This window comes from Peromyscus maniculatus, chromosome 6 (genome assembly GCF_049852395.1).
Source record: "Peromyscus maniculatus bairdii isolate BWxNUB_F1_BW_parent chromosome 6, HU_Pman_BW_mat_3.1, whole genome shotgun sequence".
Classification (NCBI taxonomy): Eukaryota; Metazoa; Chordata; class Mammalia; order Rodentia; family Cricetidae; genus Peromyscus; species Peromyscus maniculatus.
In genome coordinates this window covers 75065256-75080198 of record NC_134857.1, presented here as the reverse complement: position 1 = coordinate 75080198, position 14943 = coordinate 75065256, and the positions used below count along the sequence as shown (strand labels likewise).

The 14943-nt window shown below is 40.9% G+C and overlaps 1 protein-coding gene across 8 annotated transcripts in view; it reads left to right on the top strand.

Annotated features, from left to right (window-relative positions):
- Pip5k1a (phosphatidylinositol-4-phosphate 5-kinase type 1 alpha) overlaps window positions 1–14943 on the top strand; it is a 43821-nt gene that overhangs the window by 1614 nt on the left and 27264 nt on the right. For 3 of the 8 annotated variants that reach the window (XM_042279492.2, XM_076574547.1, XM_076574549.1), the window contains exon 2: window positions 13180–13218. The exons of the other annotated variants lie outside the window; for them this stretch is intronic. In XM_042279492.2, the coding sequence (XP_042135426.1) occupies window positions 13180–13218 (39 nt within the window). The remainder of the gene's footprint in view (window positions 1–13179; window positions 13219–14943) is intronic. 8 annotated transcript variants of the gene reach the window in all.

Genomic DNA, 14943 nt, shown 5'->3' with positions numbered 1-14943 from the left:
GCTGGAAAGGCCCACAAAGGAAAGCCACAGATTGTGTGTAGGAGGGAAGCTGTGTATGGGAGGTGAATCAGAAGCTGTTCTAGAGGCTCTGTCAGGAGTGCCAGTGTTCCTCAGTAACTGTTGCCTGAGAAGCTGGGTATTAGATGCTTTTCTTGAGAGGTGATTTTTTCTTAGGCCTGGGATTTTGCCCTTACCATTTTGAATGGGCTTGAGTTCCACCTTAAACATTCCAGCTTAGACAGGAAACATAGTCATAGATACCTTCTTCATAACCTGCAATTTTATTTATGTGCCTCTATTTTTAGTTTCTTGGAGAGGTGGCTTTTGCCTTTCCTCTAAAAGCATTAGAGAGCCATAACAATTCTTGTTGCTTTATAAACATGAAAAAGGATAATGTTTATTAAAGTGACAGTTTTCCTTTTAATTTACTTATTTGATTTTCTTTTCTTTTTCTTTTTCTTTTCTTTTTTTTTTTTTGTAGCTTTGCGCCTTTTCTGGAACTCACTCTGTAGCCCAGGCGGGCCTCGAACTCACAGAGATCCACCTGGCTCTGCCTCTGAGCTCTGGGATTAAAGGTGTGCGCCATCATCACCTGGCTTAGTTGATTATTTTTCTATTGTATGTATGTGCATAATATGTGTGAGCGTGTGTGTCAGAGGCTGGTTTCCTCCTTCCACGTTTATGAGAGTTCTGGTTCTTGAATCAGGTCATCAGGCCTGTCTACAGCAAGCACCATTGCCAGCTGAACCATCCCTCCTACTCAGGTGACTTTCTTTTTAATGCAGTGGCTTCTTATTTGAAATTCTTAAGTATTTCCTAGCCAGGCATTCTTCTTTTTTCTTTTCTTTTTTCCCTCAAGGCAGTGTTCCTCTCTGTAGCTCTGGCTGGCCTCAAACTTAAGATAGATCAGCCTGCCTGGCTGGCTTCCAGGCATTCTTGTGAGTGATATTTAAGCAAGCGTCCCACCTATCAAGTTGGGTAGTATCTCTGCTAAAAAGCAAGTTAATCTTTCCCCCCTCACTTCTTTTTTAAAAAGATTTTTTTAGTGTCTGGCATGGCGTCACATGCTTTTAATCCCAGCATAGGGGAGGCAGAGGTAGGAGGATCTCTGGTAGAAGCCAGTCTGGTCTATATAGCAAGTTCTAAGATAGCCAGGACTACATAGATCTTGTCTCAAAAAAACAAAAAGAAAAAAATTGTATATGTGTCTGTCACTTTGTGTGTGAGTGCCCTTAGAGAACAAAGAGAGGCCTGCATCCCCTGGAGCTGAAGTTCATACAGTTGTGAGCACTTGACAAGGATGACTTGAACTTGAAATCCTTTGGAAAAGAAGAGCAAATACCCTTTTTGTTTTGAGACAGGGACTAGAACTTGATGTGTAGACCAGGCTGGCCTTGAACTCACAGAGAGATCCATCTGCTTCTGCTTCCTGATGCTGATATCAAAGGTGTGCCTCAAACTCATCATATAGCACATGAGCTTGAACTCTTTAGCTTTCCCTCTCTACCTTGTAGGTGCTAGAATTATAGGCCTATTTCACCACAACACACCTAACTTATATTAATTACTTTTCACATTTTTTCTTGTTTTATTTTTGAGGCAGGATCTCTCAATGTAGTCTTTCCTGGCTACTCAACATATAGAGCAGGTTGGCCTCAAACTCATGAGATCCTCCTGCTTCTGCCTCTCAAGTGCCGGGATTACAGGTGTGCCTCACCACACTGGGCAAACCATAAGCTCTGAAATGATATTAACCATCTTTTCCATTGGAGTTGTTACCATGTTTGAATCTGGAGGAGGAGTCAATTATAAATGAATTGTCAGTGGGCGGTGGGTGGTGGCGAACGCCTTTAATCCCAGCACTTGGGAGACAGAGGCAGGCAGATCTCTGTGAGTTGGAGGCCAGCCTGGTCTACAGAGTGAGATCTGTAGGAAAGGAGCAAAGCTACACAGAGAAACCTTGTCTCAAAAAACCTAAAACAAACAAACAAACAAACAAACAAATAAATAGTCATCATAAAAGTAACCATCCTGTGCTTTTCCTTATGCTTTGATTGGTAATAAATGATGATGTAGTTTGCCACTTGGGTTCTGCTGTTTGGTGCATAAAAGAATGTATCCGTTTCCTTTGTTTTTCCCATCTTCTTTATTTGGACAATGGCACCCACTTAATAAAATCAGCCCTGGTGAAGTACTGTTGACGACCATCTATTCAGGATTCTGAGATCCTGGTTTTCTGTTCTCTTCTGTCAATTAATAACTTAAAATTCAAGTCGTCAAGTTCAGCTTTTACTAGAAATGAGAGCCAAGAGTTTCTGTTTGGAGTGTGTGTTTGTTGTTATTTTGAGACAGGGTCTGACGGTGCTGTCTTGGTTGGTCTAGAATTCTCTGTGTAGACCATGCTATTCTGGAACTCAGAGGACTAAAGGTGTACGACATCACACCCAGCTATTTGGAGTCTTGATTTGAAATCAAAGTAGAAGTTACAAGGGCAGTTAAATGTCAAGATGTACATTGCTCCACTGAAATAAAAACTGATCAAAATCACATTTGCCTCCCCAAAGGAAAGGCCTTTGAAACCTCAGATGATCTTCAGCTGTAGTTCCTTCTGAAATAGTCACCCCTTGCTCATCTGTTGGGTTTTCTCAGACCCATAAATGATTTGGGAATAACCCCACAGCTCCTATACTCACCCTACCTACCTAGCTTTTTGTTTTGTTTTGTTTTCTTTTGTAGACCAGGCTGGCCTTAACCTCGGAAATCTGCCTGCCTCTGACTTCCAAGTGCTGGAATTAAAGTTGTGTATCACTACACTTGGCAAGCTAGTTGTTGTTGTTTTTCCTTTCTTTCCTTTCAATTTTCATTGGTGTTTTTCCTGCATGTATGTCTGTGTGAGGGTGTCAGGTCCCCTAGAACTGGAGCCACAGACAGTTCTGAGCCATCATGTGGGTGCTGAGAATTGAACCTGGGTCCTCTTGAAGAGTAGTCAGTGCTCTTAACCACTGAACCATCTTTCCAGCCCCAGCTAGCTGTTTTTTGAGGCAAGGTTTGCTGTATAGCTCTGGCTTGTCAGATAGGGTTATAGTCCCACACCTGCGGTTCTTCAGATTTCTTGTTTGCTTTTTGCTTTGTTTTTGTTCTAATCGGCATGAGCTACCATATGTGTTTCATCAGGCCTACTTTCTTCTGCTTTTAAAATTTTAATATATATATTTTTTATTTTGAGAGTGAAGGTATGTACGCATGTATATGCTAAGTGGAAGCTAGAGAACAACTTACAGGTACTGTTTTTTCTCCTTCGGTCATGTGGGTCCTCAGACTTCCTGTGTACTTGGTGACAAATGCTCTTACCCACTGAGCCATCCTGCCAGCCTAATCTCCCTACTACTTTTTAAACCACAACAAAGAACATCAGGTCTTACTGGACTGGCCCTGGACTCCAGGGACTTCAGTCAATCCTTCTGCCTTAGACTGCTTTAGTTACTAGCTGATATACAGGTACATTCAATTCAACCACACTTGGCTCTTCAGAGTATCATTGTTTTTTGTTTAAATATATTTATTTATTTATAATAAATATAAATTTATTTTATTATATGTTTAAGCTCAGTGTCAGGTATAATTACAGTTTGTTTTGTAGTTGTCTAGTATCTGAGATTAGTTGATATGTATACTTTAAAGTTAGCTTTGAGTGTCAAAATGGTATGTTTTACTTGTTGCTGTCTGTGGACTCCTGGGTTGATACTAACTCTTCTGATTAATACCTTTGCTGAAATATATGCTACCTGAAAACTATAAAATGTTTTATTAGCTTGTTTTTTCTTTGATCATATAATGGAAACTACTGCCTGTGGTATGAACAGAGATAACAAGAATCAGAGCTGGGGGGGCTGGAGAGATGGCTCAGTGGTTAAGAGCACTGACTGCTCTTCCAGAGGACCCGAGTTCAAGTCCCAGCACTCACATGGTAGCTCACAACTGTCTGTAATTCCAGTTCCAGGGGACCCGATATCCATGGCAAAACACCAACATACATAAAATAAAAATAAATTTAAAAAAAAAATCAGAGCTGGATAAGGGGAGGGGGAGAAGGGTTTTGGTTTTTGGTGGGTTTTGTGGTTTTTGTTTGTTTGTTTTTGTTTTTGCTTGCTGGCTTTTTTATGAGCCAAGATTTCATTAAGGTCTTGTGTACTTGATGTGATCCTCCTGCATTAGTCTTGAGATATACAGAAATGAACCACTAACTCTAGCCTTAGCCTTTTCTCCTCCTCCTCCTCCTCCTTCTTCTTTTCTGAGATAGAGTCTTCCTGTGTTACCCAGGTTGGTGTCTTAATTTATAATCTTCCAGCTTCAGCCTCCTGAGCTGAGAATACAGGTGGATGACACTGTGCCTAGTGTTATTTTATTCTTTTAAGTTCAACCTTATTCTCCCCCCCCCCCCCCACTGTGTAGCCCTGGCTGTCCTGAAACTCATTCTGTATATTAGGCTGGCCTTGAACTCATAGAGATCCATCTGCTTCTGCCTCCTGAGTGCTGGGATTAAAGACCTGTACCACTACCCCCAACAGAAAAGCAGGAGGATCCAGGAGTTCAAGGCCAGCCTGGGTAATATGAGACCTGTCTTTAAGAAAGAAAAAGGAAGGAAGGAAGGAAGGAAGGAAGGAAGGAAGGAAGGAAGGAAGGAAGGAAGGAAGGAAGGGAAAAAAGGAAGGAAGGAAGAAAATTAAAATTACAAGTTTTTTTTTTTTTTTTTTTTTTGACCAAAGATAAAAACACATTGGTGAAGTACACTGTTTTCTCTGTAGTCACCCAGGTGGAGGGAATCTCTTTTCTATATTCCAAACTAAGCCCAACATTCTGTTCCAGAGATTGTATTAGGATAGATGAAGTAACCAAGGGGAATTATGAGGGAAGGGAAAGAGGTCTTTCTTAAAATATATGATGTATATGATTAACTAGAGTTTTTTTGTTTTTTTTGAGACAAGGTTTCTTTGAGACAAGTTTTGGTGCCTGTCTTGGATCTCGCTCGTAGACCAGGCTGGCCTCGAACTCACAGAGATCCGCCTGCCTCTGCCTTCCAAGTGCTGGGATTAAAGGTGTGCACCAACACAGCCAGGCCTGAGAAAGTCAAATTTTTATTTGTGTCTGTGTCAGTGTATGCCAGATGTGTGCAGGTGTCTGCAGAGGTCAGAAGACAGCATAAGATCCTGGAGCAGAAGTTACAGGTGGTTATGAACAGTCAGTGCAGTGCTGGAAACTGAGTTCCCTTTCCTGGGACAACAGTCAGTTCCTGTTGCACCCCCAAAGTCATGCCTTTGAACTTAGACATGGAGGTCAGAAAAACTGAGAAAGTCCAGCATTTCAGAGAAAACATAACTCAGCTTTGGGCCAGCATCTGAAAAAAGAAAGAAAAGAAAAGAAAAGGCAGAGTTACATTTTTTAAAAAAAATTCTGTCTCAGCAGGCTTCCTGGAGGAAACTTCATTAGCAGTAGTCTATATTTTTTATTTTTCTGGTTGAGGGAAGTGCTGTTGGGGCAATTAATGCATGTTTTGAAATTATAAAAACTAACTTTTTCTGCTGAACTATTCATGCACTTTGTTCCCATAAACCTCCTCCCCCCAGTACTGGGATTGAATGCAAGCATAAGCTAGTCAAGCTCTACCACGGAGTGCTATTGTTAACCCTAGAATATGTGTATATTAATCCTGCAAAACTCCAGATGGTTAGAACCAGAGTGGGGTGTCATGACATATGCCTGAGTTGCAGGATTCCCAGGCAGAAGCAGGAGAATTGCCACAAGTTTGAGGCCAGTCTGGTCTACATAGTTCCATGCCAGCTAGGGCTATAGAGCTATGTAGCTCTGGCTGTTCTGGAACTCACTCTGTAGACCAGGCTGGCCTGGAACTCACAGAGATCCACCTGCCCCTGCTTCCCAAGTGCTGGGATTAAAAGCATGCACCACCACAGCTCAGCCTGTCAAAAATCTTAAATGCCTCTTGACTATGGCTGGCTAATTCAAAAGTCTCAGGTCTTTTAAGAAAAGACTTGGCAGCCAGCAGTGGTGAATCTGTGAATTCAAGACTAGCCTGGTCTACAGAGTGAGTTCCAGGATAGCCAGAGCTACATAGTGAGACTCTGTCTTGGGAAAAAAGAAAGAAAAGACAGATCTTTTTTTTTTTCTTCATAATTTTGAGCAAAATATTGGTGCTAAGTGATAGGGTGAAATTTGCTCTTGTGGTACTGGAAGTAAAAGTTCGTTAGAAGGAAATAGTTATTTTAATTTCACCTCCTCATTTCCTAAATTAGGCAGCTGAGGTTTAGAGAGTTTTACTAGAGACAAGGGTGCTCAGTCGAGATTGAATGCTATTAAAAAGGATCTTAGTAAACTTATGGCTCACTCCTTGGTATTTCTGGTAATATGTTGGCTATTAGGTGACAGGACTGGTAGATTAAACTAAAACGTGTTTTTTTACATTTATATGGTGTATACATGGTGGTGGGGCTTGCCAGGGTGTGCGTGTATGGTCAGAAAACAGCTGTGAGAGGCAGAGGAAGTTGGTCCTCTCCTTCCACCGTGGGAATTCTGTAGATTGAATTCAAGTCATTGGACTGGCTGGTAAGTGCCTTACCTGATGCACCATCTTGCTGTCCCAGTTCAAACTATTTTTGTGCGTGGTGGTGCACGTGTGTGCATGTGCTTGAAACAGAGTTTCTCTGTGTAACAGTTCTGCCTGTCTGGGAAACTTGCTCTGTAGACTAGGCTGGGCTCCAACTCAGAGAGATCCACCTGCCTCTGCCTTCTGAGTGCTGGGATTAATGGCGTGCACTACCACCTGTCTCCAACTACTTTTGAGCTTTTATTTTGAGGCCCTTCCTTGACTTTATTGACTTTCCCTGGGAAAGGAAAATTGATAACCTGCTGAGAAACAAAATTGAGCTTTTCTTTGCAATGTGGCTTGGTTTTAATTGCTTTGATTCAGTTACTGTTATGGAGGTAGTTGTGGTCAGTCCCTGTCCTCCCCACTTACTTTTGAGACAGTGTCTAGTCTGCCCAAGCTGGCCTCAATTTTACTTTGTGCTAAGGCAGATCTTGAACTCCTGGTCCTCTGGCTACTTCCCGGTTCGAGAGTTAAAAGTGCACTGTTCAGGTGTTTTTGTTTGTTTGTTTCAGGGAGTGAAGGGTGGTGGATAGTGTAGTGGTGGTGTTTCAAGACAGTTTCTTTGTATAGCCCTGGCTGTCCTGGAACTTGCTCTGTAGACCAGGCTGGCCTCCAACTCAGAGATCACCTGTCTCTGCTTTCCAAGGCTGGGACTAAAGGTGTGCCCCACCATCTCTGGCCAGTTGTAAGCTTGAGTTCCTGTTTAACCTCTTGAAGCACAGTCTTCCTGTGTGGCCTCTGCTGGCCTTGATCTTGAGATCCTCTTGTCTTAATTTTCTGAGTACTCAGATTACTGGCATGTGCCACCAGGCCTAGGCAGTATCTTTTTTTTTTTTTTTTTTTTTTTTGGTCTCAGAACTAACTGTGTGATCTGCAGTACATCCCTGACACATGCTGATATTTCTGAATATTTTTATTTGGAAAACATATTGTGCCTCCCACCTTAAGGGTATAGGTAGAATGATTTTCAGTATTCCAAATTAGGGGAGCAAAGAGGTGTTCTGGATAGTTCAGCAAACAAATTAGCTTTGTTTTTTGTTTTGTTTTGTTGTAGAAAGTTTTTAGTTTTTTATTTTGCTGGGGTTTTTTGTTTTTTAATCCTTGACTTTTGATTTTATCAAACTAGTTCCTAAGAGTTAGCATTTTTACTTTGTGAAACATTTAAGTTGTGTTATTGGTAAGCAGTGGATTGAGTCTCTGAAATACCTTGTCTATGACCTGTTCAGGCAAAACTAGTTGTCTGAGGAATGCATGTCCGGCTAGCCTCAAGCATCTGCAAATTATATGTGTACTTCAAACACTGAAGTCAGTCACACAGTGTCTTTTAGTTTCTCGACTGCTGGATGATGTCATCTCATCTCAAAGGAAATGCTTCTCCTCTGAAAGTGCTGGGAGAGGCTTTGCTATTGAGGCCAGTTCTGTTTTGTTCCACATAGTAATGTGGAGCCCAACTCACTTCAGAGCTACTTGCTGTATGAAGATATCTTTGTTTAAATTATCACCTCTTTATTTTTAGAGATTTCATTTTTGTTAAAATTATGTGTATCTGTGTGTGTTATGTATGAGTGAATGCCATCTGTGTGTCAGTGTCCAAGAAGGCCAGAAAAAGACATTTGGATCCCTTGGTGCTAGAGTTGCAGGCTGCCCCCTGTTGTGGGTGCTAGGAACTGAACTCAGGTCCTCTGGAAGTACAGCAAGTGTTCTTAACCCTTGAGCACTCCAGACCCAGTTATCACCTTTAGTACATTTTCCCTCTGAAATACACTGTTTTCACACTTCTCAGAATCATGTTGATAATTTTTCTCTCCTGTCTCTTTTTTGACATTTTCTTTTTTAAAATTAGTTATTATTTTTAGTATTATGTGTGTTTTGCCTTCATGTACCACATAAGAAGGTGTCCACAGAGACCAGAGAGAATGTTGGATCCCCTGGGACTGGAGTTACAGTTATGAACTAAATATGTGTGGCTGGGTCCTCTGGAAGAGCAGCCAGTTCTCTTTAATGACTGAGCCATCCATTGTCCCTCTATCACTACCACCCCCTTATTTTATCATTATTATTTTTTAAGTCTTCTAATTCTTCTTAATTTGAAATTTTGTTTCAAGTTGTCTGGTATTACTGAACAAATTTGTAGAGACCAAGAATGGTGTTTTGCACAGTGGCTAGAAACCAGTCCTTCCAGTATCCTCCACAAACACAAGCTAGGGTGCTGCGAAGGACTAAACTGGAATGCTTCCCTAAACTGGTACAGGGTTACTCAGAAGCCTTTTTAAATGGCTAGGTGTGGTGGTGCATACCTGCTGTCTTAGCAACTTGGGAGACTGAGGTGTGAGGACTGCTGTGAGTTCAAAATCAGATTAGGCCACATAGTGAGTTCCAGGCCATCTAGGCAATAAAATAAGACCCTGTTTTTTGTTGTTTGTTTTTAAAGGGGGCAGGAGAAGTATTTGAGCCATTAAGACTACTGGCTGCTCTTACATAGAACCTAAGTTCAGTTCCCAGCACCCATAATGGCAGGTCACAACTGCCTTTAACTCCAGTTCCAGGGAACCCGAAACCCTCTTGTGGCCTCCACAGATACCAGACATGCACATGGTGCACAGACATACAGACAGACAAAACACTCATACATATACAAGTTAAAAATAAGTCTAGGAGAGAGAAACAGACAGAATTACGTTGGGGAGTGGTACATTCTTATAATCCTAGCACGTGGCAGGCAGAGGCGGGAGGAATTTGAGGCCAGAGTGAGCTATCAGAACAGACTTTGTTCACAAACTGCACAGGTAGGGATGGGGAGAAAGAATGGATTGTCTGTACTTTGGTATCCGATGTGACTGCTTCAGTTGTTCAGAAGTTATTTTAGTAACAGTGATTTCTCACCTTATTTTTGTTGTTGTTTTTTGTTTTTCTTTTTTGAGACAGGGTTTCTCTGTGTTACAGTCCTAACTGTCTTGGAACTTGCTTTATAGACCAGGCTGGCCTCGAACTCACAGAGATCTACCTGTCTCTGTCTACCTATCTGCCTCTGTCTCCTGAGTGCCAGTATTAAAGGCATGCATCACCACACCCAACTTTCTCACCTAATTTTTATAACTTAAAGCATATCTGGTTTTGTTTTTTTGGGATGGAAACTAGTCCTGGCCTTGAATTTGCTGTATAGCCAAAGCTGGCCTTTAATTCCTGATACTTCTGGGTTTTTTTTTTTTTTTTTTTTTTTTTCCAGACAGGGTTTCTCTGTGTAGTTTTGGTGCCTGTCCTGGATCTCACTCTGTAGACCAGGCTGGCTCTGCCTCCCGAGTGCTGGGATTAAAGACGTGTGCCACCACCGCCCAGCTCTGCTTCTATTTTATGTTTTAGGATTATTGGATTGTGACACCACACTTTGCCAAAACCTGTTTTGTTTGGTTTTTAAGAATATTTTCAAGTTATAACATCTATGAGATAATGCAAATAGGAAGTATCAACATTAAGAGACCATTAATAATTTGAAAGATAGGGTTGTCTTTTTTTTTTAAGTTTTTATTTATTTTGCATGAGTGTGTGTGTGTGTGTGTGTGTGTGTGTGTGTGTGTGTGTGCGCGCGCGCGCGCGCGCGCGCGCGCGCGCGCCATGGGGTGAATGTGGAGGTCAGAGAACAACTTTGGGAATAGCTTCCAGCCTTCTTACCTATCTGACTTCTTATGTGGGTCCTAGGGGTTGAACTCAGGTTATTAGGCCTGTATAGCAGGAGCTTTTACCTGTGGAGTTATCTCCCAAACCCCATGCTTCCCTCTCTCAGAGAAGTCTCTTACATATATTATATAGGTTTGTTTAAGATTATAGGATATCCCGGCCGGGCGGTGGTGGCGCACGCCTTTAATCCCAGCACTCGGGAGGCAGAGGCAGGCGGATCTCTGTGAGTTCGAGGCCAGCCTGGGCTACCAAGTGAGTTCCAGGAAAGGCGCAAAGCTACACAGAGAAACCCTGTCTTGAAAAACCAAAAAAAAAAAAAAAAAAAAAAAAAAAAAAAAAGATTATAGGATATCCCAATGTAATATGTCATTCAGAAAAATGATTTGATGTTATGTGTATACATGTGGGGTGGGGGGGATGTTCATGTGAGTTCAGATGCCAGAGGCATCAGAGCTCCTGGAACTGGACTAGCCATCTGCCCAGCTTCCTCTGTTTATTACTAATTTCTTATACTTTCCTCTGTGTGTATATATGTATGTCTGTGCATACATTTGTGTGGGAGGATGTCCAAGAATGATGTGTAGGAATCAGTTCTCTTCTTTCCTCCCATGTGGGTCTCAGGGATAGAACTCAGGTTGTCAGGTACCATGGCAAGCACCTTTACTAAATGGCCCTCTAGGCATTTCTTTTTGATTTTTTTTTTTCCCTTTTTCCTTCTAACTTATTTTTGTGGCATAGGACAGTGATTTTGTTATGAACTTTAATTGGGGGTGGTGGTGGTAATGGTTTGTTGGGTGGCTGTTGAGCACTGGAGTATTGGGAGCTAAAGGTTTTAAAACAGAGAATGACACTAAAGCTTTCTCTGCGTGTCTCTTTAGTTTGTAATATACAGATTAACATGCTTCTTGGGCTGGAGAGATAGCTCAGTGGTTAAGGGCATTGACTGCTTTTCCAGAGAACCCAGGTTTAATTCCCAGCATCCTCATGGCTCAATTCCCAGCACCCACATGTCAGCTCACAACTGTCTTTAACTCTGGTTCTAGGGGATCTGGACACCCTCTTCTGGCCTCCATGGGCATATGGGCATGCACATGGTGCACAAAGGCAAAATATCCATACATGTAAAATAAGAATGAATCAGTCTTAAGCTGGGTGCTGGTGGTGCACACTTTTAATCCCAGCACTCAGGAGGCAGAGGCAGGCAGATCTCTGTGAGTTTCAGGGCAGCCAAGGCTGCTTGTTACACAGAGAAACCCTGTCTTGAAAAACCAATGAATGAATAAATAAAAGGTTTATCCAAGGCTGTTAAACAGAGAAACCCTGTCTCAAAAAACCAAAAAATAAACAAGAAATAGACAAATAAATAAATAAAAGGTTTATTTATGGTTCAAGAAAAATAGAAACTAATCAAATCAAGCTGATACCAGCATATATACAGTTTCATATTTGAGGACCTTTTATATATGAATAAGTACATGTATAATTGTTTTCAAGTATATTGTGTTCTTTTTTCCCCATTTTATTTTTCTGTATATGGGTGTTTTGCCTGCGTATATGTCTGTGTACCACATGTGTACAATGCCTACAGAAGCCAAATGAGGCTGTCAGACCCCTGGGACTGGAGTTACAGAGTTACAGGTACTTGTGAGCTGTGGGTGTTGGGAAAAGGCTTCATCTCTTCAGGCCTTAAACTTTCTTTTAAAACAACTTTTTTTCTTTTCATTAATTTGCTGTGGAGCTGGATGTAGTGGTTCACACCTGTAATCTCAGAGTTTGGAAAGCTACGGAAGAACGTTAGGAGTTCAAGGTCAGGCTGAACTGCATAGTAAGACCTTGACTGAGATTTTTTTAATTTTATTATGACATGCCATCTAAGCTATCTATAAACATGCATTTAAAAATAATGATTATTTTATATAAAATAATGGTTATATAGTATTCCACTTTAAACTACACCCTGATTTATTTGATTTATTTATCCTTGTTTACTTATTTCTTTCCAATACAGTACTTGTATATTTATACTTATTATATACACTACTACAGTGAATATTTTATATATATAATTTTTTTATTTTATTATATACTATTTTTATTATATAATATATATATATATATATATATATATATTTTTTTTTTTTTTTTTTTTTTTTTTTCTTTGAGACAGGATTTCTCTGTGTAGCTTTGTGCCTTTCCTGGAACTCACTCTGTAGCCCAGGCTGGCCCCGAACTCACAGAGATCCGCTTGCCTCTGCCTCCCTAGTGCTGGGATTAAAGGCGTGCATCATCATCATCATCATCATCATCATCACCACCACCACCACCACCACCACCACCACCACCCACCCTGGCAAATATTGTTATATATGTACCCTATATAGAAGCCTGTGTATGGAATAGCTTTAGATCTGAAAAATTCGTCCATTTGGAATCCACTGGATAGGTAAATTATTTGGAGTAAAGTTTTGCGACTACTGGAATTTATTTATTTGCTCCTTTTGAAACAGGTTTTCTCTATGTAGCTCAGGCTGTCCTGGAACTCACTTTGTAGACCAGGCTGTCTTTGAACTCAGAGATCCGCCTACCTCTGCTTCCTGAGTGCTGGGATCAAAGGTGTGTGCCACCACTGCCTGGCAACTACTGAATTTTTGTGCCAGAACTACATCTGTTGGATAGGAGCAGTTTGCCTAGAATGACTAAAGTAGTCAGTCAACAGTGTGGTGCTGGAAACTGAGCACCATGGTGTGTGTATAGATTTTTATTGAATAATGTGAATATATTTAGTCTACCATAACAAATAGTACCCCAAAAGTAAGTGATAACTTTCTGTTTTCCCTTATTAGGTTTCAACTTTCTGTGCTGTGGTGTCCACCGTAAGAGAGGTAGATCCGATGTGTGTCTGTGCTAAAGAAGCATGAGCTTCTTGCAGTAACTAGCAGCCAGCTCTTCCCCATTACAGTTATAACACGTGATGTTCCTCTCCCAGGTCAATGCTATCTTAGCATGGATGTGTACCCCTTCTCAGTTTTGTTACAGTAAATTAACCCCAGCTTTTTCCTTTTTGGTTTTTTTTCCTTTTGTTAGTTCAGCTCTTTTTTTTCTTTTCAATTTATGTTACACTTATTCCTCTTGAGTTTTCCCATCCTGTAGATGGGGGTTTAAAATGTATGCTTATTCCTGAGCATGGTGCCCTATGTCTTTAATCCCAGTGCTCAGAATGGGGAGGCAGGAGAACTGCCATAAGTTTAAGACCAACCTGAGCTGCATACATGAATTATAGGTGGAGCTGGGTTACAGAGTAAGACCTTGTCTTGGAAAAAAATAATCATTCACAGTGATACTTGATAGCGTTTCTAGAACAATTACTACAAGTCCTTATGTGACTTGATTCTTTTAACAACAACTCCGTGGAGGTACGTCTGTTCCTATGTTCTCTTTCTTTCTTTCTTTTTTTTTTTTTTGTAGGGGGTGGGGTGGGGTTGCAGGAGATTGGTCCAAGACCTTATAGATTTGTTCTTTTCTCTCTTTTACTTTTCTTCTTTTTTTTCCTGGAGCCCATATTCCTACCCACTGTGTTGTTGTTGCCCCTCCTAGTCTGTTTCTCTGGTGCTGTGGATAAACCCAGTGCTTTGAACATGGAAGAGGAGCAGCACTCTGCTGGATTCCCTCTTCTCCCCTTGCTAACCTGTGTGAACTAACTTGGCTGTAAACTAGCTATTTCTTTCTGAATGTATTCTGCTGAGCCAGAAGTCCTTCAAGAAGGAGAGAGGAGCATAGAACAGAACTTAATCTTTCTGATCTCCTTCAAAAGCATAGAAATTCTGAGCTCTTGCAAGCACAGTATATGAATTATTAGTCATTCTTTCAGAAACTATTTTGAAAGTAAACGTGCAATTTTAAAATGATTTATTTGTTTTGATTTTATTATTTTATGTGTATGGGTGTTTTCTTGCATGTTTTTTTTTTTTTTTTGTGTACCCCCTGTGTCTGATGCCTGTAGAGGCCAAAAGATGGTATAGAATCCCTTGGGGCTATGGTTACAGATGGTTGTGAGCTGCCATGTGGGTGCTGGGAATTGAATCAGGTCCTCTGGAAAAGCAGTCAGTGCTTAATCTCTCTAGCTCTGTTAACAAACTTTTTTTTACCAAGAATTAGTAACTAATCTTGTAGACAAGTACAAGATATCTAAAAGAAACTCTTGAGTTTATTCTATTGGAAGTCTTCTTTTGGTCTAATATAAACACAGCAGTGAAAAGTCATGCTGTTTTGTTTTAAATTTTTATTTATTTATTTTAATTTACTGAGTGTGTATGAGTGAGAGAGAGAGAGAGATTTGTGTGGGGACATGTATATGTGGAGGGCAGAGGGCACCTGTGGACTCAGTTCTCTCCTCTCACCTTTACCTGGGTTCAGAAGATGAACTGAAATTAGTAGATTTGCGTCACAAGTACCATCTTGCCAGCTTTGCTTTCGTTTTGTTTTGTTTTGTTTTGTTTTTGAGAAAGGTCTCATGTAACTCAGGCTGGCCTTGTACTCAGAGAGATCTGACTGCCTCTGCCTTCCAAGTGCTAGGATTAAAGGAATGCTCCTGGCTGACTTCTGGAGTT